The sequence below is a fragment of the Castor canadensis genome, chromosome 11, assembly GCF_047511655.1.
Source record: "Castor canadensis chromosome 11, mCasCan1.hap1v2, whole genome shotgun sequence".
NCBI lineage: Eukaryota > Metazoa > Chordata > Mammalia > Rodentia > Castoridae > Castor > Castor canadensis.
In genome coordinates this window covers 2,349,354-2,375,754 of record NC_133396.1, presented here as the reverse complement: position 1 = coordinate 2,375,754, position 26,401 = coordinate 2,349,354, and the positions used below count along the sequence as shown (strand labels likewise).

At 56.0% G+C, this 26,401-nt stretch overlaps 1 protein-coding gene and 2 long non-coding RNA genes across 3 annotated transcripts; all 3 read right to left on the bottom strand.

Moving 5' to 3' along the window:
- Positions 1-129: 129 nt before the first annotated feature.
- Nptx1 (neuronal pentraxin 1) lies at positions 130-9,560 on the bottom strand. Its single transcript, XM_020168928.2, has 5 exons — positions 8,928-9,560; positions 8,443-8,650; positions 6,257-6,501; positions 4,884-5,063; positions 130-4,200 (listed from the first exon to the last, which is right to left on the bottom strand). Exons 1-5 carry the CDS (start codon positions 9,369-9,371, stop codon positions 3,979-3,981), a joined length of 1,299 nt encoding a protein of 432 aa, XP_020024517.1. The 5' UTR covers positions 9,372-9,560; the 3' UTR covers positions 130-3,978.
- A 2,808-nt stretch (positions 9,561-12,368) lies between these two features.
- LOC141414027 (uncharacterized) lies at positions 12,369-14,130 on the bottom strand. Its single transcript, XR_012439131.1, has 3 exons — positions 13,879-14,130; positions 12,962-13,050; positions 12,369-12,530 (listed from the first exon to the last, which is right to left on the bottom strand). It is a non-coding gene; the product is annotated as an uncharacterized lncRNA (long non-coding RNA).
- Positions 14,131-24,074: 9,944 nt separating this feature from the next.
- On the bottom strand, positions 24,075-25,315 carry LOC109689854 (uncharacterized). The gene is made up of 3 exons (XR_002212740.2): positions 25,179-25,315; positions 24,596-24,792; positions 24,075-24,418 (listed from the first exon to the last, which is right to left on the bottom strand). It is a non-coding gene; the product is annotated as an uncharacterized lncRNA (long non-coding RNA).
- Positions 25,316-26,401: the final 1,086 nt, after the last annotated feature.

Below are 26,401 nucleotides of genomic sequence, written 5' to 3'. Positions count from 1 at the left end.
AAGACACATGTCTCCTTGCATGTGAGGGTCACTTGTGCCCTGTAGGTGGGGACAGTGAGCCAGGGTGCAGGTCAGGCAGGTTCATGACATCACAAGTTTTAGAAAAGAAAACTGTCCCAAGAAACCACAGCCTTTCTTCACTCTTTACTGTGTAAAAATAAACTCAACAATTCATGTCATTTCAGCAAGAAAATGAAAAAAACAAAAAGAAAGCAAGAATACCAGTAGAAATAGTGCATTTCCAGAATCGCCGATGGGAGGTGGCAGTCCCATGGTTTTGACCCTTCTGGTACCCAAAAGGCTGCAGGTCATATGAAAAATGTACAGCTTTGGTTAGCAAATAATGAAAAAGTAAGATACATCAATTCTTTCATATTTTACACTATGTACATTGTAACAATATCAACTCTGGGGGAGGCGGGCTTTTTTTGGCAAATAAGACAAAATTGGGACTCTAAGTATTGGGCTTTTGTTTCTCCTCAATGACTTGTTCCCTTTTAACAAATTGCACGGAAGTCCACTGTGCACAGAAGCAACACACTTCCCGTCGCTAGCTGAGTAAATTTACAGCACTGTGTTTTAAGAGATGAAATCGCAACTGCTTCGAGCCACGGTTTGGATGCCAGAAGACTAACCGAGGATTCGATCTCTGAATGCTAACAATACAAAACCCGAGTTTTCTTCTATCAAGGTTGGAACGAATATTCAAATCCTTAACCAGTCAGCTCCAAGACAAAGAGCCCACCATAAATGGCCTTTTTTGACCTCCTGGTCCCCAACACACTTTCGAGAACAGGTGGCCCCTCACTGGAGCTCATTGGAATGACTATGAACCACATGCCAGCCTCTGCCCTCCCCTCACTGCCCACAAGACACCCCCTTGGTCTCAGGTCCCAGGGCTGGTGACAAAGTGATCTTTGCAGTCTTAAAAAATAAACTGGGAGTCTACAAAAGGAAAAGAAAGCATACAAAATGTATCTCTTTCTTCCAAAATACATGCTTTCAGTCCTACTTTTGTTGGAGCCTGAAAGTATTTTCAAGGGAGATATAGGTTGAGATAATTTATAGGTTTGTCCTATTCTTTCATAAAAATACTCTTGTTTGGTAATAAACTTTTTCTTCTACAGTAAGAGAAATAATACTGTGTTATCAAAAGCAAGAAGGCTTACGATTCAAGTGAGACCTGAGCCCCCCGGGGCCCAGGGGGCCTCCGTGGCAGCTTTCTCACCCCAGATGCCCAGGGAGCTGTCGTACACCAGCTCTGCAAAAGCAAACACTGTCTCAACAGTGTTTTTATCTTCTTATTTTATAAAATGGCTTACCTGAGAGAGGCATGTATTATTCAGTGCAAGAGGGAACACCAGTCAGGTTGCGGAGTTGACGGGAACCGTGTGGGTTAGATTTGCCGCTGGATCATCTACCTTTCTCGGGGCCAGCAAAGTGCCAAGTGTGAACACAGTGACGGAGTGGAGGGGCTTGGCACAGACTCGTTAGGGACGGGGCGGGAGCTAAATGTCAGCTTCTGTCCCTGGCACCGTGGGCGCATCAGGGGAGGGGGAAGGGAAAGAAAGGGGCTGGTAGGTGAAAAGGACGGAGGCATAAGCAGTGGGTGTGCTCTGCCCTCTCGCTAGGCTAGGGCAGAGGATGGCTTGTGGTCCTGAACGGACAGCTCCCACCTGGCCCATCTGGGCAGAGGCGGACTGGGGTCCGTATTGGCAGGGGCCGGGGCTGGTGGCAGGTGCTGGCCCAAGTGCACCCAGCATAGCCGGCTCTGGGCCTTGCCTGGCAGCGGTTCCCGGACAGCTGGAGTGAGGGTGGGGCTCGATCTAGTCTGGAAAGGTGATTGATTCCAAGCTCTCTCTCTCCCAGTCATGGGTTTCATTCAGGCTTGTTCTCAACCTACATGTTTGTTAGAAATGCTTCTAGGTGTGTTTGGGGAGTGGGGAGGAAGAGAGAGGTTGATCTCTCTCTCAACCTCCTCTGACACCCCTGGCTTGCTTACCCAGCCATTTTTGGCAGCTACATGGGTAGTCACAGAACACTGGGTGGTACTCAGCACACAACACAGAACCGGAGAAGTCCATGCAGGCAAAGGGAACACACATTGGCCCGAGGGAGCAAGGAACACGCCACCCCGAGGAACATGCAAACAGAGAAGATCCCTGCAGATCCAAGGATGTCACAACCTGACAGGCACAGAGGAAGTACAATCATCTAAGAAAAAGCCACTGTTGAACGACAACGCGCAGTGCGGTGCCTGGTCCGCACCCTCTCTCTCTGAGAGTGATGCACTGCAGACTGGCGACTGAGTACCGTGCAGACACCCACAAGTACAGCGACACAGAGACACTGACACAGACACACACGGATGCACTAGTTTCCGACACAATGTGGACCTGTGTTGAAGGAGACAGGTGCCCCTGGGAGGAAAGCAGGCATCAGACCTGCTCCTCCTGAAGAAGTGTCTGCGGCTGCAGACAGCCAGGCAGTGCGTAGGATTTCTAGAAAGACTTGCCACCAGCCTTTTGCTAGTTCGACTCCTGGAGACAGAGTCCAGGTGCCCTCGGGTGTGTGCCCACCAGACGGCAGGACAAAGCAGAGGCTCACCCTACCCTGGGCACAACCTCACACACACGCGTGCACACACACACACACACACACACACACATTCACTTTTCTCCCCTCTTCAGAAGGACTAGAAGGGGTGTCCATGTTTCTTTCCGTGGGAAAAAGCCAAGGGTCTAGACACTAGTTGGGTCTCCATGACAGGCTAGGGCTGCTGTAGGACTTGAGCCCTGTAAGATGGAGGACTGGGTGGCAGGCCCTGGCCAGGCCTGCTTTATGTGAGAGCTGTCCAAGCCCCAGCCCCCTGGTGGGGGTTTGAGCAGCTCACCAGGGCCTGGGAGTGCTTGAAGGGTTATGGCTGTGAAAAATGCCATGGGAAGACCTCCCATGGACTGGTTGGGCCAAATATCAGTACCTTCTGGGATGGGTCACAATCAGCACAGGGCTCCTCACTTGGAACCTCTGATCTCCCACTGCCAGGACAAGAGAGGAGGGCGCCAGGAACCTGTGTCCTGGTGTGGTGTTGGAACGCTCCTTGCTTGGAGCCAGCTGGGCTGAAGTGGTGCAGATTGAAAGGGACATGTTCCTGCCTCAAAGGAGGCAGGAGGCAGGAAGGCCAGGGGCAAGGTGCAGTCCTGGGGCAGAGCCACTGGGAAGGCATGCAGGGTGGCCTCCCAGGCCCACACTGCCCTCCAAGGTACACAGCAGGGATGCTGGCAGGCAGCATGTGTGGTGGGTGTGAGGGGATAGCTGGGAGGTGGTGTCACCCCAGGGCAGTCAGCCTTCAACCTCCAGAGAGAATTCATTTCTTATACCAAATAAAAATTCTCTGTGGAAAGGCCCCTAGCCTCAACAAACCACTAAAAGACATGTCAATAGAGAGCTATGATGCTCTGAAAGAAGACTGCAAATGAAGACAAATGTGTGTACGGGAGAAGCTGCACCAGCCCAAGGCACACAGGCAGTTAACAAAATTGGCAAATACAGAATGTTGACCCATTGTGAGATTTCCCAAAGCCACAAAAGAGGAAATGAAATAGCTCATCGGAAAAGAAAAGGCCTCCCCCAGTCACAGCCACGCACACAGGTACACACACACACACGCACACACACACCCTCCTCTCACCTACTTCTGCATTGTTCAGAGTTGATGCCGCTTGCTTTAGCTGTGAATAGGGCATGCCTGGGAAACAGTCGGGGCTCCTAGGGAGAAGTGGGGTGTCCTCAGGGACAAAGGAGAGCCAGGACTGCTTCATGTGCAGGAGGAGGACAAAACCAGGCTGTGTGTGTGTGTGCAGGGGCCATGGCCTTGATTCATTCCTAGGAGAAAGGGAAAGAAGAGACGATGGATCATCACCGCACAAGCAGGGAAGGCGGGCGAGGGGCCGGGGGCTCAGCCCTGGCCTGGAGAGGTCAGTTGATCTGGCGACAGGCCTCGAATGTCCACTTGGTGGCTCCACCATAGATCTCAATTTGGGACTCAGACCAGGCGATGACATTGCCAGACAGGGCCTTGGTGCTGCAGGTAGCCAGGTTGTACACTTCGCCCGGGGTCAGCTTGCGGTCCCAGATGTTGAAATGGGCCAGCTCGCCAACAAATGCTTGGGTGGCATCAAACCCACCACCCAGAGTGTCCTTTGGAGAAGAGTAGGAATGAGGGTTGAAGGGTTGGGCTGGCTGATCTGGGATCCATCCCTATAGGGTGTACCTAGGCATCTGACTCCTCCATCAAGCTCCCCAGTCTATTCTGGGTACCATTTCTCTCCCATCCCTGGATCTTAGCCATGCATCTTGTCCCTTCCAGAGGGAAACCCAGGCACAGGACTGGTGTCTGGCACCTCTGCTCCGGATGAGTTGGGCCCAGACCCTGTCCTTCCTGCAGCTATTCCCTCAGCCAGTGAGTGAGGAGTCAGCAGGAGTCATGGACAACCACAGCAGCAGGACCTCAAGGCTCTATTCAAACACCCTCTTTGCCGGCTGCAGCAACTATGTCCCAACAGAAATGGAAGGCCTGGCTTCTCCATCCCTTCATCCCCTCCCAGGTGCCCAATGGGAGACAAACCATTTCACAGGAACTAAATTATTCATGGATAAAAGTTGAACTGGTCCTCCCGTGCCAAGCAAGGCATGGCTGCAGTTACTGAGGGTGCCAGGACCTAAGCACTGGACCAAGCTCACTCCCGCTGAGTTTCCTGAAGCCCACCCAGAGCAGGGGTTTTGCCCCAAATCTGTGTAACTTGCTGCACTGGCTACTTCTCAGGGAAGCCACTGCCCCCGGGTCTGCGCTCTCCCTTCCTCTGCCCACTGTCAGCCAGTACCTGCTCCTGGCCCAGCACCAGCACACCCTGTGGCTTGATAGGATGATAGGGGGCCAGGTTCTCGCCATTGCCACCCTGGGTGCCATCCTGGTAGGCTTCCCAGACCCCATCCCGTGTGGTCCAGGTGATACAGATGTGGTGCCACTTGCCATCGTTGATTACGAAGGGCAGCTTGGCCACCTGGAAGGAGAATGATATGCACCATGGTATGGGTACCATAGCCTAGTACCACCCCAAATCAATGAGCCCCACAGGTTCAACTGTGATTCTTCTTTACTCCACTTTTTAAAAACCATCAAAATGCAGTACTCAGATTTTCGTGGCCTGGCCCCTCCAGACTTTAGCTTCTGTCAGCCCCACTCATGGGTGGGTAATGGAATCACATAGGAAATGGATGCTTGGCCAAAGGGAGGCCCTGAGATCCATCTGGACATGCACTGCCTCGCTCCTCCTCCCTCTTAGCTAGTCTCCAAAACAAGGCCTTGGATGGACAGCCCATGACCCTGGCAGCTGAGTGTAGTGCAGCCTCCCAGCCTCCTTTCTCTTCTAACCCTCCATGCCCAATCACCAGGTTCTTCGGCTATGCTATCCAGCCAGCCTTTGAGAAAAATCTGAGGACGCCCATGGAGTTTGGGGGTACCATGCCTTTCAAAGCTCAGACCAAGCCTAGGACCTGGAATCTCCATGCCCCCTCCAATCCCAGGCAGATGATAGACCTCAGACTTTCCACTTGGAGAAATGGGGATCAGAAAAGCATAACCCTTTCTGGGGCACAGTGTCAAGAGTGGGGGCTTGGAATCCAGTTCCCAGCCAGGTTCTAACCATTTACTACAAGTGGCTGGTGGACAGCACACATCGAGGGGGTTGCTGACAGGTAATCCCAAGGCAACGGAGAGGGGGCAGAATGGAGAAGAGCTCAGTAGAGAGCAAGGGCTGCCCTCTGCTGTCCTCTCCCAAGGGGTCAGGCAGATTTGGCCTCCTTCGAGAGTAGGGGGCTAAGTGGGATAGATCTGTAGGGGATACCCGGAGTGTTTACAGTCTGAAGCCAGCGGGTAGAGAGGGAGCAAGGATCACTAGAGCAGGATGGACTAGACTGTTCCCACGATCATCGTCTGCCATCTCCATCCCCCCACCCCAGAAGGCCTCTGGAAGCTTCCAGCTCTTCCTTTCTCGAGTAGAGAGCAAGTGGGGACAGCTTCTCAGCCTTTTTGCTAAGATCAGTGAGAGAAGGTGAGCACACCCCTCCCCATCTCTGGTCTTCGCCCACCTCCCTCAGTCCTGTGAGGCTACCACAGCCCTGGCCAGCAATCCAGTTGGGGCTCTGGGGGCCTTGCCCTGCCATCCCGCATGCCCTGGTGGCGTGGGGCCCCTACCTTGTCATTGATGAGGATCTCCATGGGGTTGTTGCCCCACTCGATGAGGACCAGCTCGTTGGCCTGGCCGGGCACAGCATAGGAAAAGGGTGTACCCACCCCAGGCGCGGCGCTGGACTTGAGCCACATGCACACGGTGAAGGCATACATCTCCGGCAGGCTCTTCTTCACCTTGGCGTACATATAGTTAGTACGCAATGGAAATGTGAGCTGGAACTTGCCTCCAGGGCGGTTGTCTTTCTGACCTGGGGAGGACAAGGCCAGTCCTGACATCTGCACCTGGCCCTAGTGCTTACAGGCATCTGGGTCCTGTCTGGTCCCCACCAAGCCCCATGATGCAGACAGGGCATGGGGCCAGTTGGCAAAGAAGCTGACCCAAGGTCTCTGCACTCCAAGCCTGGCCAAATCCTGCTGCCACATGGTGTCACCCCGGGTGGCAGGGGTGAGGGTACAGCACCTGCCCTGGGTTGCCAGGTGGGTGTGGAGAGAATGAGGACGGCCTCTGAGCACACCAGCCACACACCTGGTTAACTGACAGAGAAGGTGTGGCCACAGGGGAAGAAGGAATCAGGCTAGCTCCCCTCAGAGCAGCCCATTGGGGGCTGACCTGATTCCAGATGGTGCCAGTGCTCAGAACCCTTCATCACTCTTCTGGGGTTCTTCTTTTGATCCCTATCCAAGACAACCAGGCCCCTGGTGCCCACCCCCATCCCTGGAGGCCAGACCAAGATGCAGCTCCTGATCTGAGGCTGTTTCCACAATCCCATTCATCCCTGGAAGGAAGCCTTCACTCTCCCTCCCTCCCCAGGCACTCCAGGGATTCTGCCTGGAGCCCTGCTGAGAACACAGGACAGCAGGGGGTGGGGAAGGCAACCTTCCTGGAGCCAAGGCCCCTAAGGTGACTGCTCTGAGCATGCTACAGTGTCAGATGAGCTTCCTGGAAACTCAGGTTCCTGGCCTGGTGGACTCCCCCTTACACACAGTCCCCAGCTTCCAGTCTGCCAGCCAATTTTTCAGGGGAATGCCTTACCCCAACCCCAATCTACCCTATGGCTGTGACTGACTCCTGGGAAAACATTCCCCTTCAGCAGTAGGCACCCATACAGAGCCCAGAGACACAAGAGTCCTGCCAGCTACTGGTGGGCCTTTGTGTTCCTACCCCAGAGCCCAAGAAGAAGCTGGTCCCCAGGCCAAGAATGATTTCTACAAGGCATCCTGATAGGCCAACGACCCCTCCTCCTCTAAGCCAGATGTCTTCAGCAGAGCAGGGCTGGCCCCTTCAGCGCAGCACCTCTCCATTCAGGCCTGCAGTGTGGGGGGGGGGATGGGGGAAAGCCAACCCTGGCATCTCTCCAGAGTGTTTTCATTTCCCTGCATCTCCCCTCCTTCTTTCCCCCTCCCTTTTGAAGTCCCTCTTTCCCCTGATCTGTTTTTCAGTTACATAACGGGCCTTAAGATGGCACTGTTTAAATCCATCCGGCACATTTTGCGGTCTGAGCAGGGTCACGTGGCCCTGCTCAGCGTCCAGGCGCCCCCCCCCCCACACACCTTTTACAACCTTGTTTGATTTCTGTCTTCAAGGCAGAGCACATTGGTATGCCTGTGCTCTGGGGGCCAGCCTGAGTTGGTGACCAGGGAACTGCAGGGGCATGGAATATGTCCAGCTTAGGTCACTCAGAAAAGAAAACTAGGAGTTTTCTTTTCAAGGTGTGTAGGGGGACCCCTGAAATCAAGAATCCCAAGAGGATCCCAGGGGCATGGGGGAGTTGGGAGGAAACTGGCTTAGAAGCCCAGGTGTGCTGATGCCTGGATCTTTGCTGGACATTTGGCTGGAGCAAGGCCTTCCTAACCAGGGAGGGCTTGAGCCAGTGGCAGTTACAGTGCAAAGTTACTGAAGATTAAACAAATCAAACTTGAAAAATCCAGTGGGTGTGAGTGTGTGTTTTTTTTTTTTTGGGGGGGGGGGCAGCATGCAATTCTTTCCTCTGCTGTGCTTCTCCTGGGGAGGTTATCTCCAGCCCAGAAACGTGGGCTGGAAGCCCAAACCTGGAGAGTCCAGAACTGGGGTGGGAGGAGGAGGGACTAGGGCTTTATGGGACAGAGCACAGCCCTGCCGGGAGCAGGACCAGGAGAGTGATCCTTGAGCCGGCCAGGAGCAGGCTGCACAGCCCCCTCTGAGCCCTTACCTTTCTCCAGCTCACTGATCCGCTGGTGCAGGGAGGTCAGGGCGCTCTCGATCTTGATTCTCTCCTCGGTGTCGTTCTTGGGGCCCCCCTTGCCTTCCTCCAGAGTGTTCACCCGAGACAGCACCTGCCGCTCCAGGTCATCGATCTTGCTCTGCAGCAGATCCTTGAGGCTGTTGGTCTGGCTGGAGGAATTGAGGCGGCTGTACTGCTGCGGGGGCACAAGGGCAGGGGAAAACCACACCGTTACGCGTGGAGCGGGGACCGTGCCCGGAGGCCCGCTGCGCGGTACCCTCGGGGCGACTGCGGGGGCGGCCTGGCGGGGAGCTCCGGCGAGTGGCCGCCCGCGGCGCCGCGCAGGCTTCGGGAACCGCCGGCAGGGCATCAGCTCGCTGCCTAGGCGGGGTGGAGGGGGGCAGGGTCGGGGATTTGGTGGGGGAAGGCAAAGGAGCGCACAACCCGGCGGGGGAACCGCGGCTCACGCGGACCTCGAGGTTCTCCAGGCGGGTTTTGAGCGACTGCAAAGTTTGCCCGAGTTGGCTGAGCGTCTCCGCGGCCGGCGTCCGGGACAGGTCGCCCATAGTGTTCTTGCCCGAGCTGGGCTGCTTGCGGCCACCGCCCGCCCTGGCTTCGCCGGGACCCGCGTCCAGCGTACTCTGGCTCTCGCAGCGGCCCAGCTTGGTGGTCAGCTCGCGGATGGTCTCCTTCTGGCTGAGGATGGTCTCCTTCTGCTGCAGCACGGTCTCGCGGAGCTGCAGCACATTGCTCCGGAGCTCCTCCGCGCCGCCAGCGGCCACGGACGCGGCGCACATGTCGGCGTCCACGGGCACCGAGGTGCAGATGAAGCGCGTCGGCCCGAAATCTTGGGCCCGGCTGCCCAGGAGGCAGAGGGCGAGCAGCGCACAGGTGCGCACGGCGCGGCCGGCCAGCATGGCTGCGGACACCTGGCGCTCCGGACCCGGCAGGCTCCGCTCGGCTCGGCTCGGCTCCGGTGGGGCTCGGCTGGGGATGGGACCAGGCTCCGGCTATCGCTCCGCGGGCGGCCCGCGCTCTGGGCGCCGCGCTCCTCTGCCGCACGGTGCTCACCGCCGCGCTGTCCGGCCCCCACTGCCGCCTGCGCTGCGGAGCCCGCGCCTTTTATGCTGCCGCGGGAGGGGCCTCGGCGCGGCGGACGTCAGCGGGGGAGGAATCCCGCTTTAATTGTCTGCGGCCCGGGCCCGCGGCGCGGCGGGGGTCGCACGGGAGCGCTGCTGGGGCTGCCTCAACCCGCCCCCTCGCGTCCCTCCCTCGCCGCCGCCGCCCCCTCCCTCCGCCTCCGTCGGCCCGCCCTCGCCTGGGCCCGCGCCAGCGCCGCTTCCCCGAAGGCTTGGAAAAGTCCAGGCAGAAGGGGAAAGTCGGGCCGTGGACCTGGACTCGGTGATGGGCCACCCGCGTGGCGTCCACCCAATCTCCGACGGGGCTCGGGGCAGATGAAAGGCCACAGCGAGGCCAGGAGATAGAAGTCGGCTCAGCTCGCTGGGCTGCACTGGGCACCTGCGGGGTCCGGGCCTGGGATTCGCCCCTCAGACCTCAAATCGCCAATACCAGTGGGCAGCGCGGCAGAGCGGGCCTCGAGTCGCTGCCAAATCAAGAAAGGGAGTGATGGGGCCACTCCACGTTTCTTAGATGTCCGTGTGGGGTTGAAACCCTGGTTGGGACTTCCCATACTTGGTTCCCGGCTCTCCTGCCCTTCCCTTCCCCCAGGGCCCAGGGCTTTGTGGACCCAGCATCGTTCTTGGGGACTGACATCCTCCACCATGTGCGGGCAGGGCTTTGGCGACTTCTCGGAGGCTGCCTCGGCGGATCTAGCCTTTCCTGCCATTCAAGCGGGCCCAATTCCGGACAGACCGGAGGCTGACTGCACAGCAGAAGGGGGCCCCGCGGGAAGAAGCCGCCCGCGATCCCAGAGCGCCTTCCCATCGCCCAGGCGTGGGTCGATCTGGGTGTGTCCCCGTGTGTGTCTGCGTGTGCGTGTTCGATTTTCCTTGCCCCATGCTCTCCAGCCTGGCCCACCTCTCGGGCCCTGTGGCCGGGGGCGTCACACCTGCAGGGCGCCGCACACCACCCAGCCACCCACACATTCGCGCCTTTTTTCTAGACAGCAGCGCTGCCTGGCTCTGCTCGCTGGATTCTAGTCCATGTTCCGATGCACGCCTGGGGGACTTGGGACCAGGCCTGGAACCACTGCCCTGCCCCGCGGCCAACCAAGCTAAAATCGCCTCGGAAATCTGCTAGCCCAAGCTCCCATTTTACAGAAAAAGAAACTAAGGCAGGGAGATTCCAAATCGGGTTGAGGTGACAGGAAGCGCCCCCGCTACAGCCACGGTCGGGTTAGCATCCCCCCCGGCCCCCAGCCTTTTACTGGACGCTGAGATGGGCCAGCCTGGGTCCCTACCCCGGGCCGAGGAACCCATAGACAGCTCCTGGGGAGCTCCCAGATGTGGCGACTGGGCATCGCCCCGCGGGCGGGATTAGAAGCCAGCTTGATTGAGACCGTTATGAGAAGCCGCGACCTCCTTAAGGGCCCTTCCGCACCCCAAGACTAGGGCCCTGGGGTGCCCGGTGCCTGCGTTTGGCGGCTCAGCGTTTAACCCGCGGGAGTCGGGGGTCTGCGAGCTGGCGCGGCCCCTGCATGTCCCGCGCGTCCTTTGGACGCCGCTTCTGGGCGCCAGAGGGACCCCGCGGCCCGCACGCTGCTGTGCTCAGCTCCGTGCGGGGAGGGTGTGCGGGGTCCCCGCCCCCGCCGGGCCCCTGCCTCGAACCCGCTTGCGGTCGGACGTCCCCTCGGGTCCCCTCCTTGACCCCAGGCCGCAGGAGGGCTAGCCACGCGCGTCCCCACGCAGGGCTTGCCCCTGACGCAGCATGGGGTGGAATGGGACTCGGGAGGAATTATCCGATGCTTGGCGACGTCTGCTCTCAACGCCCCACGCGAGCCCGGATGCCAGGACCCCTCCCCGCCCCCGGCTAGGGCTGCGGTGCTTCCCCGCTTGTCTAACGCGGGGCAGATCCCCGCCGGGCCCTCGGGCGAGGCTATGCCGGCCCGGAGTGCGTGGGCGCGCGCGAGAAGGCTGGCCCTTCCCAGGGCAGGCCTTGCGTCTTGAGCCCCGAGAGCGGCCAGGGACCCTGGCTTTTTCCGCCAGGGAGGAGACCTCAGCGGCCCGGCCCCTTGGCTGTTGGGCACAGAGGAGGGGCCCCCGGTCCGCAGGGGACAAGAGCGGCCGGCGTCAAAAGGGGAAGAAGGGCCCTAGGACAGAGTCCAGGGACAGCGGGACCTCTGGGAAGAATGGAGCGGTGAGGGGCGAAGGCACTGTCGTGGGGCCAGGCACTTCGGTCCAGTTGGCCACTACTGCGAAACGCTCTGCCCGCCAGGAGGCGCTAAGCGGGCCCCCTGCGGGCCCTGCCCGAGCTCAGGCGGAGGGTCACACTGCCAAATGTCTCTGCCTTCTTTAAATCCTTTTTGACTGGACTCAAGACCCTGGGCAGTCGGAGAGTCCATCCTGGTCGTGTGAAGGGTTCCCTCTGCCTCCCAGTGTACTGGCAGTATCCGGGAGCGAGGAGGGTGGGGTGCCAGAGAAAGTCACAAGCCATCATTCCCAAAACCATCAGAGGAGAAACTCAAGGCGCCTGGGTAGCTGGTGGGAAGGGGGGGATTTAGGGGCGCCCCCGCCACCCCCAGTTCTCTGTGCCTGTGTCTCAGTCCCAGAGCCAGGAGCCGAGGTGAGGCCCCTCCCACCTGGCTCAAGGTGAAGCCACTTATGCACAGGGACACTTAGCAACTACTATGGAGTATTCCTGTCACACCATGCAGTCCAGGTCAATAACCTCAAAGCACAGATAATAGCAACATGTAATAAAATAATTAGGAAGTGATGCATTTTGATTTCCTATTATCTTAGTTTTAATGTAATTTATTTAACTGTACATTTGCATAACTTAAACTTATTTGAGGTTTTTATCAATCAACTTGTAAAATTCCTGAAAATTGGTCAATCAGCTGGTCGGCTGGGCTCAGTAACCACTGGAGGAAGGTGGGGGAGGGGACTCGTTCTCACCTGGTGTGCAGAAACAAAAGCACAAGCCTGAGTGACTGGCAGGTGGCCAGGATGGAAAAGGCACATTCATAAGAAGATGAAACAAGAAATTGGGCAGTACTGTGAGGTCTTCAGTGACCATCCAGGGTCTTCGCCCAGTGGACAGTGGGGACCCACACAGGTGTGTGCTGGAGCCTCATCCTGTCAAATCTCTTCCAGGACCAAGGCCATGAGCAGGTCTAGTGCCACCACCCTGAACAGGACAGAGCTCCAAATGGGTAGGCAATGTGTGTGTGTTGGACGGGCATCCCTCCCTAGCCTCTGAGCCCTTCCAGCATGAAGGTCCACCATACCTTGTAGATTAGTGACCCCTGCACGGGTGAACTTGTGAGAGGAGGCTGAGGGAGAGAGACCCAGGGCCCCCCAGGAAGACAAGAAACAGGAGTCCTTACTGATCACAGCTCTGGGACACCGTGCATGGCAGACAGAATCAGATTTGAGGAGGGCACACAGTGGCTGGCCTTTGATGTACTGTCCTCTCCTGCAGAGAGTAAGTGGCTAGTGTTTTCATTTCCCCACAATACTCCCGAATTGTCTGGATCTACTTCTGTTTTCTGCAGCCCCCACCCATGGTGCTGGTCATGTTCGCTTTGTGACAATTGTTGGGCTATTCAGGTACCACTGGCACTTTTCTATGTGGTTATAGTCCTCACAAAAGGTATATGGGAGGAAAGCTGGGTGCTCTTCGCTGCCAATGGGCAGCTGAGCCTTCAGGACACAGCCAAGCCATGTGAAACACCCACGCCCCATATGAGGCACCCCTGGGGCCAAGAGGGTGGGCGTGGGGCTGCTCTGACAGCAGCAAGCCTCACAAGTCTGACTCAGCCTCAGCCCACCTGTGCCTCAGAGTCACTCTCCTGACAGGCCCTGCCTACCAGCTGTGTGACAGTACATAGAACCTGCTCCCTGGCTCTGCTGGGAAAGTCCCCCCCTCAACTACTCTGTTCTCTTCCTGGACACCCCTGTAGTCATCACCGAATCTTACAAACAGCTGTCCTTTTTCCTAATTCTAAGCTCTCTATTAACGTTTGTTCATTTCTCTTTTTAAGGCATGGCTGGGCTGTTGTCCTCACTTACAGATAAGGGAATGGAGGGAGGCCCAGGTCAGGTGAGGTCCAGTGAAGGTATAGTGTGGTGGGGTCAAGCCCCAGCCTGCACTCTGCCCACTGAGGAGCCCCTGCTAAGCAAGGGAAGGAGCTCAAAGAGAGGAGGCCCAAAGGGGACCCAGCCCAACGCACCACACCAGAGTGTGGGCAGATTGGACTGTGCCTGTGGCCCCTGCCTGGAGAAGTGATTCCCCAGGACTTACCTGTTGACACCCACCGTACAAATAAGAGAACATGCAGTTACAGCAGAGAAGACTGAGCAGGCACAGGCAGCCGGCTCCCCCGGTGAGGACTGCCTTCCCTGGGAACCCTGCCTCTGACCAGCCAGGGCGGCTGCCTACCCAGACTGGTTGGGGACGGAGACGTAGATGGTCTCTCTCACTGCCCTGCACTGTCCTCCATGGGGCTGAGCCCAGTGCTGGGGTAGGGGTGGGGAACAGGTGCTCTCAAACTGATAGCTCATTGCTTCCAATAAACAGGGGTTTGCAGGTGGAAACAGAAGGTGGATCTGACTTTTTTCCCAGCAGGAGGTTCCTGGTGCCAGGCAGGATCCAGGGCGTTTAGCACAGTGTAAACATTAGTAATGTTTGCTCTCATTTTGGCAAATATTTTCAGAGCATCTGCTGAGGGCAGAAGAGGTACCGGGGCCAGCAACGAGTAAAAACACTGTGCCCTACATCTTCAGCACAATTTGCCAGGGTTGCGGGGACAGGAGCTGCTTGAGCCAGCCACAGGCAGATGGGACAGGGTTCAGAAGGTGGGGGGATTCTCCTGAGCAGGTGACATCAGAGAGGGGACTGGAAGAGTATTGTGGGGGGGGTGGCACATTGCCAAGAGTAGAAGCAAAGCAGGTGGCACAGGAGATGTGAAGAAGATGGCGAGGCTGGCAGCCATGGAGGACTGAGAGCTAAGACCTTACCACCACCAACCTGCTTTTAGTAGCATCAGGTCCCGTGTGTAGGACACGCTGCCTGAGAGCCCAAGAGTGGACTTGAGGAGGAGCATAGCTTCCAGAGGACAGCCAAGAGGCTGCTGCTGGGATGGTAAGGGATGGGATGAGGACTGTGGCAGGAGTGAGGGAGGAGAGGGGTGAATTTGACATTTTAGGGGATTAATCTGGAATCTGGCAACAAGGCTGTGGGGAGGGAAGGAGAGGCAGGCATTTGGGAGATCCCTGGTGCCATGCTGCTTGGGGCGAGAGTGGTGGTGCTGCCTGCGGAGAGGGAAAGCAGGCCCCACGAAAGGTTTAGAGGGAGGGAGACCATGAGTTCACATAAGCCACATTAGTGAGTGTGAAGTGACTATTGGACATCTGAGAGATGAGACTGGTAAAGCCCCAGTCCTTGTTCCAGAGACTAGCCCTGGGTAGACTTGGTGAGCTGAGCCCACTGAGGCGGTCTGAAATCTACCCTTTGTGGGTGTGTGGGGCGGGACAGGGTATGGGGGCTGATCCTGGAGCCCTGAGAGCTTCATGGGGGTGATGGAAGTACAGCCAAGCCAGGAGGAAGACCATTCAGGAAGATGGTGAGGTTAAAAAGAGCAGAGGAGACCCCAGAGTGCCTGAGGTCTCCGATAGTCAAGGGACCTGCCTAAGATTTCTGGTCTCTGCATTGAACAGAGTAAACCCTCAGGCATTGGCATGGTGCTTTCTGGACTTCCAAATGTTTCAATCACTCAGCTCCCTGTCCTCCTGACACCAAGCTCATAAATGCAAAAGACAATGGCTCTGGGACCCCCAACTGGAGAACCCCAGTTTGCATTAATTTGGTCCCTGAGATAGGACACTCCTTCAGGCTGATGGCATCTGGCTGGTGGGCTGGGCGCCAGGGGCCCGCCGGCCTATCATGTCCTTACACATCAATTTTACCACCTGCCAAACGCCAGGCGAGGGCATATGAAATATAAAGTGAGTTGAGGCATAAAAGTGTGTCAGAATAAAAATGGTTATGTACCAGCCAGGGATTACAGTTATTACAAGGCCTGTGCGTGGATGTCATCACTCACACCTGGGAAGGGAGAGCGTGGTCTCCCAGCAGGGAGCAGGCTGCTCTCATGCCTCCTCGCCTGGGGACAGGGTGGCCATCGGTTGACACAGACTGCAGGGTGCAGGTTTGGGGGGTGGGTGAGTGACATCCTGACACTCACATATCAGGATGAAGGCATGGTGCAGAGAAGTGTCTTTATTGCATGAAATAAGGGCTTCATTGTGACTCTTCCACACATGCATGCAATGTGCTTTGATTCGATTCACCTCATCCCCAGCCCTCCCCCTCAAGGACTCCTCCATTTTGGTTTGTTCCTTTTTGTTTATATTCGTGAATCTAGATCCCACATAAGAAAGAAAGCACAGGATATCTGTCTTTATAAGTTTGGCTTATTTCACTTAACATGATGAGCTCTCCAGTTCCATCTATTTTCCCGTAAATGACAAGATTTCTGTTCTTTTTTTTTTTTTTTTTTTGGATGACTTTTTTTGTGTGTCTGTGATTTGAACTCAGGCCCTCATGCTTGCTAGGCAGGCACTCTACCACTTGAATCACTTCCCCAGCCCTGTTTTGTGTTGGTTATTTCCAAGATAGGGTCTCACAAACTATTTGCCTGGCAAAAATCTTTACTATTTTTTCTTTTCTTTTTCTTTTCCCAGCAGTACTGGGATTTGAACTCAGGGCCTCACACTTGTTAGGCAGGCATTCTACCGCTTGAGCTACTCTGCCAGCCTTTGCTGCTTGTTTTCTATGTTAGTCTTTCTGAGGGGGCTGAGGTGGAGTCTCAGCGTTGATTTGAATTCCACAAGGGGTTCTCACATAGGTTCCCTCTTCTGATTATTTAAAGAACACGTAAGCAGCTCTGGCCTTCAGAGCTTCATTCATTTATTATTCATTCATTCATTCATTCTTCATTCATTTACTGGGTGAACATTCTTCCCAGGCCTACTCTGTGGCAGGAGCTCTTCAGAAAGTAGAGACACAAAGAAGTTTTCAGCTATTTTTCTTTTTCAATATTGATGGATAGAGTTTTCTTGGTTTTAAGTTTCTCCTTCAGGCACTTCTTAAGACATGAGCATCTGTTCCGTGATTATATTCAGAGGCCTTAAAGATGGTGTCTTCCTAGGCCCAAAGCTGGTCACTGAATGACCTACAGTTCACTGGGGCAGGCTCTGTGAGTGTTTTGCAGACTACTGCTTGGCTCTAGGCCGCCTCCACTCTGAATGACGATGTTCCACAATGATGCAGGGGACACTGTGGTTCAGGGGGAGGCCATGGGCAGGGGTGGCTCCACGTGTGAGCTCAGGGGTCTCGGTATTGGCCCCACTGTTTGCTACTTGAGACCTTGGCTAGGATGTGAGGGTCACGTGGGACATGCCCGAGAGTGCCCAGCAGCATGCCCGGCACACAGCGAGCAGCAGTCAGTGGTGTTGTTATTACAGCCGCAGGACTGGGCCAGGCCGCAGGGTCTCAAAGCCATGTGGGGAGCAGGCCTGTGGTACAGGAGGAAGCAGGAAGCTCATTCCCCACCTCAGGCTGGTGTCCCTCCTCTGAGAGCCTCGTGCTGACTCAGGGTCAAGACTACTCAGGCCCTGGGGGGCTGTGGCCCCCTCCTGCCTCCTAGCGAGGTCATGCAGATGAAGTGGGGCTCCTGGCATGAGCGAGGGGCTCTCTTCAAACACTGTGTGTGTGTGGAGAGAGAGACACACACACACAGAGACGGAGAAGAAATCTTAAACTGCTCCAGTAGCTGGAAAGAAAACAAGAGAACATGGAGCTAGGCCCTCCTTGGGGGTGTCTGGGGTCCCCAAGCCCCTTTTCTGGAAGGACTCTCATTTCCTGTTCCGTTTTCTACCCAGCATGGGGACTGCTCGATGCCGTCTGCACGGGGAACCAGTACAAGCCGGCTCCCTTCCTCTCTGCCTGCGTTCTCAGGACCATCAGCTAACAGCCTCTGGGCACAGAGGCCAGTCATGGTATTCACAGCTTGGCCCTGACCGTGGCCATCCCTGAGACTTCAAGAGGGGCTAAACACCTGCTGGCCTCCCTGGAAGGACCCGCCCAGCTGCATGCTGTGAGTTCTGTGCTGGCTGACTCCTCGGGGTCCCTCTGTCTGTCTTGCCTCACCCTACTGCCCTGCGACAGGTTGAGACCTGAGCCCCTTACCCACTCTGCACATTCCTGTGCTAGATATTCGCCAAGTGTTGCCAGGACAGTGCTGGGCACACCAAGGTGGCAGAGAGAGCTTGCCTGTGTCCCCCCATGTGTCCAGGGAAAATTGAACCTACACAGAGTGTACGGGGCTGAGACCAGGGCCACCTGTCACTGCAGCCCACCTTCGTGAACAGGTCTCCCAGACTGAGGCCCCTTCCCCTGGAGCAGCTAGGAGCCACTGGCTTCTGCTTCTGGCCCCGAGGTTTCTCCAACCTCAGCGGCAGGGCCCTCTACACAGCCCCACACCCATTCTAAAGTGTGAGGCACCATGCCTGCAAGGCTGCACTCGAGCGACAGCAGGAAGAATTGATGGAACCCGAGACACACACACACACACACACACACACACACACACACACACACACACACACGATGGTTCTGGGATGGTTTGCCAGCCTCCACTCAGTGTCCACTCTCCTCAGAGCTGAGCTCCAGTTGTCCCAGTGGTGGCCAACTCCACAACTCATCCTTTACATTACCTCCTGTCATATTCCCCCTTCCATCACCCATTGTCTGGGCCGCTCCCCAAGCAAAACAACTCAGGCTCTGCTTTTGGGAGAACCCAGCTAAAGCAAGGGTGTCTGGTGAGCACACATAGGGCTCTGATTCAATCTGGGTCCATGCAGGAGCAATGCTTAAGCCCAGCTCTGACACGGGAACCAGGCTCACCTAGGTGATGAGAACACGAGCAAAGGCCATTGGGAGTAGCCACAGCACAGGGTAGGATGAGCCCGGGAAGGAAGGGAGGTCAGCAGGGCTTCATCACAGGTCACACTGAAGAGTTCAGACCACACAAGGGCAATGGAGAGCCCCAGAAAGGCTTGGAGCAGCCAGTGTTGGTACCAGAGGAGGCAGGGAGGCTGTTTAGGCAGAACAGTGGTCAGGCACAAAGGTGGGGTGGAGCGAATACCCCAAATTATGCTGTCAGTGGAACCGGTGTCTCATTCTGTGTGAATGGTGAAGCTGGTCATATTTAGCACCTGGCCTTTGTGGCTGCCTTAGGGAACTGTCCAAGGGCTTCACAGCCTTGGCCGAGCCCTCTGCCCCAAATCCTCTGCCATCTCCTTGTCCTTCAGTCAGCCTGGGACTCTCCTGACACCATGTCCTGTGGCCCTTTCCCTGCCTACTCCATGTCTTGAAGTGGAGGCTGAGGGAGGTGCTGCCTGGACCTCAGGGTGGACTCTACCCCAGAGGCTGCAGATGCCCCAGAAGGCTGACTCAGGTGTGCGGCCAGGAGGCTGAGGCCCTGTTGCACCTCTGTGGTCACAGCCTTGGATAAGTCATTCCAACTGGGGAGACTTGATATGAAAGAGGCACCTTCTCTGCCTCTTGGAACAAGAACGGGTCAAAGGCATAGCGAGTTATGGGTGCAGCCAGAGCTGGGACTGTGCCAAGGTCACAGAGAGGTTAGGGCCAAGGAGGGCAGCTCCTGCTCTCCTGCTGCCTTGGGTGCAGCCCTGTCCTGGGCAAACCTCCCCCTCTTCCGCCCTGCTGGAGTGACTAGACTGCCTGGCCCAGGGATATGCCACCTTGTCCTGGGCTGGCTGTGGAGCATCCTGCAGGTGGGACTCCATAACGGACGTAAGCCAGGTGCATCCAGCAGAGTAACCTACAGGACAGAGACCTGGCTCACCTTCAGGTGGCCAGACTCAGGCACCACACACCCCTCCCCGAACAGGGGCTACAGTGCCCAGTGGGAGAGCAGCATGGTGGCCCGCCCAGCTGGAGGCACTGGGACTGGCCCACTGCCCCTTGGAGTGGGGAATGCATCAGAGAACAGGTCAGGGAGGCAGGAAGTGGGAGCTCCAGGCTGCTTGGAGGAAATTTGCTGCATTTTGCTGCAATATCTGGGCAGGCTTAGTGCACCCCAGCAGACCTCTCCCCCTCCCCCATTCTCTCTCTCTTCTTTACACACATCCCTATCTCATAAGCACATACGCCAGCCCCCAGCCCCCACTCTGTTTCACGGCTCGCGCTCTCTCTCTCTCCATCACACACTAGTATTTGGGTCTGTGAAGTCACCATCTCCTTCCTGTGACTGCCATTAGAACACATACAATGACAGACCTCCATTTCACACTCACTGGCCCAGCAGCCGCACTACAGAGACACAGGGCCCTTTGATGGCAATAATTAATTTAGTCCGATATTGCATAACATCCTAAAAAGCTTTCCAGGGCGAGCGCCTGCCGGCCGGACACCATGATCTCATCAATATTGCATTGCACCCGGCACCACTCATGTGGTTTCATTAAAATTTAATTTGCGGTTTAAACCTGCAGTGTTTCCTGAAGAGGATGGGGGCGGGCAGAAAAGGGAAGACCGGCTCAGGTTGGGGGCAAGCCGGTCTGGGGGAGGGGAATCCCATGTCCCAGGGGAGGGGGCTTGCCCCCCCCCCACCCGCTGGAGCTGGAACAGCCCCTGTGTGGTTGGCCAGCTGGCGATGCTGTGGATGCTGACGCTGCTGCAGAGAGGGATTGGACCATTCATAGAAAATGCTTCTCCAAAGAGCTGCTGCTTTTTCCTCCACGGCTGCTCCCTCAGGCCCCGGAGGCCAGGTGCCAGGCAAGGGGGTTTCTCTGGAGATGCTGGAGGAGGGCCAGATGGCAGGGAGGGGGACTTTTTCCAGAGAAATGTCCTTAATTGGCCCTCCAGAACTAAAGACTGGTGCTGTAGCCCTGCCCTTGCCCTTCTGTGGCCTCACGCGAGTTACTCACCCTCTCTGAGCGCAGGGCACTCTACCATCTGGTAAGGTCAATACAGGGGCCTCCCAGGACAGAGTGAGGCTCAGCTCAGCCAGTGACCACGACCAACCCAGTGTGGCATGGGGGGGGAATAGCAACAGACCAGGAGACCCTGCTGGGGAAATGCCTGTCCAAAGGGCCTTTGTGACTCCATGACTTCCTCCAGCCCTCATTCCCTGACACAGAGGATGTCAGGTGGCCCTTGTCCTGGTGCAGCCTCAGACCCTCCTGGGACTCTTCTAGCAGAGGGCATTTTGTTTCTAGCCCGGGAGCCCCAGGGGGGCTGGTTTTGCTCCTCTTCCCAGTGAGGGAGAAGTGTTTTCCCCACCCCCATGGGAGCTCAGCTTCTGGGGGGAGGAGGGGAGTGAGGTGAGGGGGGCAGACTGAGCAGAGAGGACACTGGGGGACTTAATGGAGTTGCCTGGGCAGGCCTGCCCAGGGGCTTCTTCTGTCCAGGTCACGATTGTTTCCTTGTGGAAGGCAGCCATCTTCTCACACTGCTCCACAGTGATTAAGTTCAGCCTCCTGGGGCAGCTGGAGAGGACAAATTGCTTTGTAGAATTGATTTGCTACAGAAGCATTTACCTACAGCACACCCTCAGCTGCGACCACAGTGAGGGAAGTGCTGTCCCCTCCCCGCCCAGTACATGGGCTCTCACTTGTCATGCGTCATCAGGGACAGGGACCTGGACACCACTCACCTTGGTGCGTGTCCCAGCCCACAGTCTCCATACTCATGGCCCCATGGTCATTGACTGGGGAGTGGAAGCGGTGATGGTCACTTATACCCTGTCTAGGCATTTAATACCCTGGGGGGGTGGTGCCATCTTTTTCTTCTGGCACAACCACTGGATCCCTGAATGAGCGGCCTCTTGCTGATCTGATGGATATGTGGACATGTCGTGGGAAGGAAAAACAAATGGGGAGGGGCCAGAAAGCAAGCATGCCATTGGGAACCATTGGTCTTGGGCTCCTTGTTATTGTACCATACTTATGGCTGCCCTGGTCCGACCCACCTGATTGATTTGTCCACCCTAACACCCAGCTCCTTTCTGAGCCTGGTTACCAGCTTCTGTTTCAGCTTCGAGCTCACCAGTGCCTTTCCACCCTCCTCCCCTCCTCCTTCCCCTCTTCCAATTCCTCCTCCAACTTCTCCTCTTTCTCCTTCTCCTTCTTCTTCTTTTTGAGACAGGGTCTCACTATGTAGATCTTGAACACTAGATCTTCCTGTCCCAATGTGCTGGGATTATAGGTGAGTGGCACCATGCCCAGCTGGCAATATCTCTTCTGTGTAAGTCAACCCCAGGTATCTTTTGCTCTTGGCAGCAGCAGCTGGCCTGGTAATCTGTCTGCATATTGGTGGGATGTGGGTTGCACCGGGGGGCACAGTAGGGCTGGGGGTCAGAACAAATGAAGGCCACTGCAGAAGCAGATGACGTGTGTGTGTGTGTGTGTGTGTGTGTGTGTGTGTGTGTGTGTGTTGTGGGGAGACCAAAGGAATTTCCCCACCTGAAGCCTTAATGGTTATGAGTGGCAGCCTCCCCCTCCCCCACCCCAAGCCTGGCTTGTGTCCCGAGGCAAGGATTCCCAGCTGTGCGTCTTTGCACACTGACCCCTGTGTGTGCCAGTGCACATGTCTGAAAGTTGGGGCTAGCCATGTGAGGACAGGTGGGAGGCCAGCCAGAGAGGACTGATGCATAGCACCTGTTCAGTGTTGCGCACCAAAGATTCTCATCTCAGCCAGGGAGGCCTGCATAGCTGCAGGTGCCACATGCACCCCAGGCTCATTCTCCTTGTCATCCTTGGCTTGCAGTTCCCTGCCCTCCTGGGGACCAACTCCACAGAATCAGCTCCAGTCGGGGCCTCTGGAGTCTCTGACTCTGGGATTCCTGTGGTCAAGATCTGGCTTCTCGTGATTGTTTTTAAAGTGTTTTGTTGCTGGGAAGCCTCAAGCCGCTCCGCAGAGTGTCATAAATAAAGGCAATAACCCAGCCATCAGGAGGCTTTGGGCGGCATTTCCACTGGGGCATCCTCCACACACACAGAGTGTGGTAAAGCTATTCATTGAGGCCCCTCATTTGTCACTCTTTGGCCCCAAGGCAGGGTGATGGTCCTTGGGTGTTTTCTGGAAGGCTGTGAGGAGCCACCGAACCTGGGCACAGGTGGGATTTGTGGGGAGCTGCAAAGGAAGAAGGGAGTGGAAGGCAAGGACCAGTTCAGTTTGGTGAGAAGACGCTGCAGGAATGGTAGAAGCCAGCAAGAGAGGGAGCTGGAGCCATCCCAGGTCTCAGGTTGTCTAGGGGCCTGGCCTTACATTCAGGTCTGAGAGGACATTTCATGTTTGCTGAGGGTTTGCTCCAGCTATGTGTTCCCCAGGAGCAGAGCATAGAAAAGCAGGACTGGGGCTGGCAGACTGGGTCTCTCCAGAACAGGGTGAGTGTCTCTCCATCCCCAGGCAGTACTGAGGCAGGAGGGGGCTCTGCACCCTCCTTCTCCCTCCTGATGTCCACCAGGGATCTGAGCCCCAAGAGCCTCATGCAGGCCAGGATGAGCAGAGCTGGCCAGACCGTGGCTGCTCTGACCTGGTCACCTTCCCTGAGGCCTGACAGTACTCGGCTCCCTTCTCAGCAGTGGCCTAATTGGGTTTTACACGACCTCCGGTGCTGGACTACATGTCCCAGTCCCTGTCTGCCTCCAGGCCTCCCAGGCTCATCAACTGCCCAGATTCCACCCAGCAAGGTCAAGCCAGCAGAGAGGAGTCGGGGCGCCTCATATGCTCGTGCTCCTTGAGGGTGACCTCCGTGGGAAGCTTGGCACTTGGCCTACCTCCAGGAATAAGAAAGGGAGTCCCAAGACAAGGGGACCCTCAGCAGCACCCAGGAGAGTCACAGCCTGCATGAACGTCGACAGGGGCAGGGGCTCCTCCCTGATGTCGTTTCCCTGGTGTGAGTGAGGAGCAATGGAGTCCTTGGGGCTGGGCCCTTCAGTAAATGACATGATGAGTGTCAAGCACAGGTGTGGCGCCAGGTGAGAAGGTCCCTCTGTCCATCCATCTCCCCTCTTTCATCACCCCCGGTCTATAGGACAGAGGATCAGACACACAGGCAAGACACACTTGGTACAGTCTAGTGTCTCCGGAAGCACCACTGTCAGCTTCCCCACTTGCAGTCAGAAATGCTGAGTCTACAAGTGGCCAAGGGATCAGTCCTAGGTCCCAGAGCTGTTCCAGGTGTGCCCAGGACCCAAATGGGTCTGCCCGATCCCAGCGCTCTCTTGCCTCTGCCCAGTATATGTAGGTGGCCTCCTTCCTGCTCCAGGTGACCAGATGTTCAGCAGCTTTTTACCCAGAGAGGTCAGGGTGGGACGTAACCAGAGGCCTGACTCCAGGGGTTTCACGTGTCAGGTCCGGCCACTTGCCCCAACAACCAAAGAAAGACATGAGACGGTGAAGCGCAAAGGAAGGGAATTTATTACTCAGCGCAGGCAACCCCTGGGAAGAAGCAAATTAAGCACTTTGTGCCATCTTCAGGGCACAGGTGTGAGCTTTAGGGTAAGTAGAGGAAGAATTGGGACAGGGAGAGAGAGGAGTACATAATTGTTAAGCAGTCCCTGTCACAGGTGTGGTCCTAACCTGGTGGTCACGGGTGGTCCGGTTGCTCATTGTCTCAGGATTGGATGGGTGGACCCTTGTTACGATAGAGTCACTGCTGCCTGGTGGGGGTTCTGTCCTGCGCAGGCTCTGCTGTTCTTTTCCTGGGGGAGCAGTTTCTGTTGCAAAGATGTTATCGATCAGTCTTGTCCTAAGGAACCCAAGATTACAGGAGAGACTCAGAGTAAAGGAGACAGATGCAAAATGGAGGCAAGGACACCAAGCTTTTCTCCTGGTTCTTTTTGGACATTGGCAGGCCCAATTGAGGAGTTAGTGCTTTTCAGCAAAAGTGGTTTCTGAGAACCTCTTGTAAGGAGGGTGTCCCTACCTTGTCTCTTAGCAGGTCACCACCCTGGTGCCTTTGCTGGCCACCTGCTTGCCCTTCTCTCGGCTCAGTGGACAGCTGAATGTGTCCTTGCTTGGGTTCCGACAGGTTCCAGCTTGTTTTTCAAGACCTTGTCAGCAGGGGCCTGCTGGGAAGCCGGTGCTTCTCTAATAGGAACAGCTTGTCCTGTGCTCTGCAGACTGGAAGAGCCGCATTCAGTTGACCCTACTGACCCAGGCCCTTTCCTCGAGAAGACGGAGCCTCCAAACGGTTGATGGGGCAGAGATGACTTCGTTTTTAAAACGAGATCAAGGCTTTTACTAAGTCTTGCAGGCAGAGTGACCTGACCAGGGAGGTTTGGCTGAAATCAGGCAGGTGACCTCAGTGGCTGTTCACCTCCCTCCCCACTTGGAACTCCCCATGTCCTCCTCCAGACTCTGGTCTGATTTCAGAGTCAACTCTGCTCTGTTTCACATCTCCTGCAAGCAGAGAGGCATGAAGCCTGCCTTCCAAGACTACATGAATAATAGAACTGAGATCATCCTGGTTAAAAATAGATATTCTTCTTAATAAATATTTTACGTACTGTCTTTAGGATATACAGATCCCCTGGCTGAGGAGTAAAAGCAAACCCTGCTATCGAACCCAAGGAATGTAGGAAAGGCTCAAGGCATGCTGAGGCTCTTGCTCAAATCCACCCACACAGCAGTGACGGGGGTGCAGACAGCCTGCACGCTGTAACGGGAAACGCATAGCCAGGAGCGGCTTGGGAATTCTTGGGCACATTAGTCACCTATGAATTTTATGGAGGCAAGTCAATTATAAAATGCCCTTGGCTAGTGAGGCTTGCAGTTCAGAGAAGCCAAAAGCAGGTTCTTAGGTTTCTGCTATGTAGCAAGATCACCGTGCGCAGAAGCCCGTGGTGTCTGGGGACTGCAGTGGCAGAGAGGAAATTGAGACGGGGAGGCGGAGGCTGTTGGAGTTTAAAGTGCTGGCCCTTTTCAGAAAACTTTGTGAACGCAAACAACCTGAAGGTCTGCATTAATTAGAACATTATGATCCTCCAGGTACAGCAAAGGAATTTGAGCCGTCTTGAAGCCCTCCTGAGTTTCCCCTGGAAGACAGGGTCAGGCAGGAAATGGGGGGGGCTGCCCAGCACACAGACCACTTCTAAATGACCCCCACTTTGCAGCCCCAAGGGAAAGCCTGGCGTGTCCCTATTGGATGAGCTGGAAACAGAATATTGGGGCATAGAGTGTGCTGGGCAAGGTCAGAGTGGCCCAATGGGGGTGAGGACCTGCATTTCCATTGCCCTCTGCCTGGTGGGCTTACATGACTTCCCTGGACTGAGCACAGATGCCCTTTTCTGTGAGGGCCACCTGCCCAGGGTCGGGTCTGCTGTCTCCCTTTATAACGCCCAAGGACATCTAGTGTTGGCACTCAGTAGCCTGGATGGCCTGTAGGGTTCCAGGTCTGTCTCCTCTCCAGAGAGTAAGTTCCTTGAACCCCTGGCTGAGGGTGTGGCTGATGGATGTGGATGGATGGCTGGATGGATGTGAGGTGGGTGGGTAGGTGGATGGGTGGGTGGATGGATGTACTGACAGACACGTGGATAGATGCATGGATGAGGAAAGCCACCTTGTAGCAGACTCTAAAGGAGACCTGATCACAGGAGAAAATGGGAACTCAGTCGCCTCTTACTTCAGGTTATAACATAGGCGCCCATATGCTTGAACCTTAGCTCTCTAGCTACCCTCCACGTCAGGTCCTAAATTATTGACTCTGGGAAGGCAGGCTTGGGAACAGAGA

Excerpts from the sequence above, each read along its gene's own strand:
- Nptx1 (XM_020168928.2), bottom strand. The coding sequence starts at position 9,371 with ATGCTGGCCGGCCGCGCCGTGCGCACCTGTGCGCTGCTCGCCCTCTGC. Across the intron at positions 8,651-8,927 it reads CCCGCCTGGAGAACCTCGAG|CAGTACAGCCGCCTCAATTC; the intron begins GTCCGCGTGAGC and ends GTGCCCCCGCAG. Across the intron at positions 4,201-4,883 it reads TGGTGCTGGGCCAGGAGCAG|GACACTCTGGGTGGTGGGTT; the intron begins GTACTGGCTGAC and ends TCTTCTCCAAAG.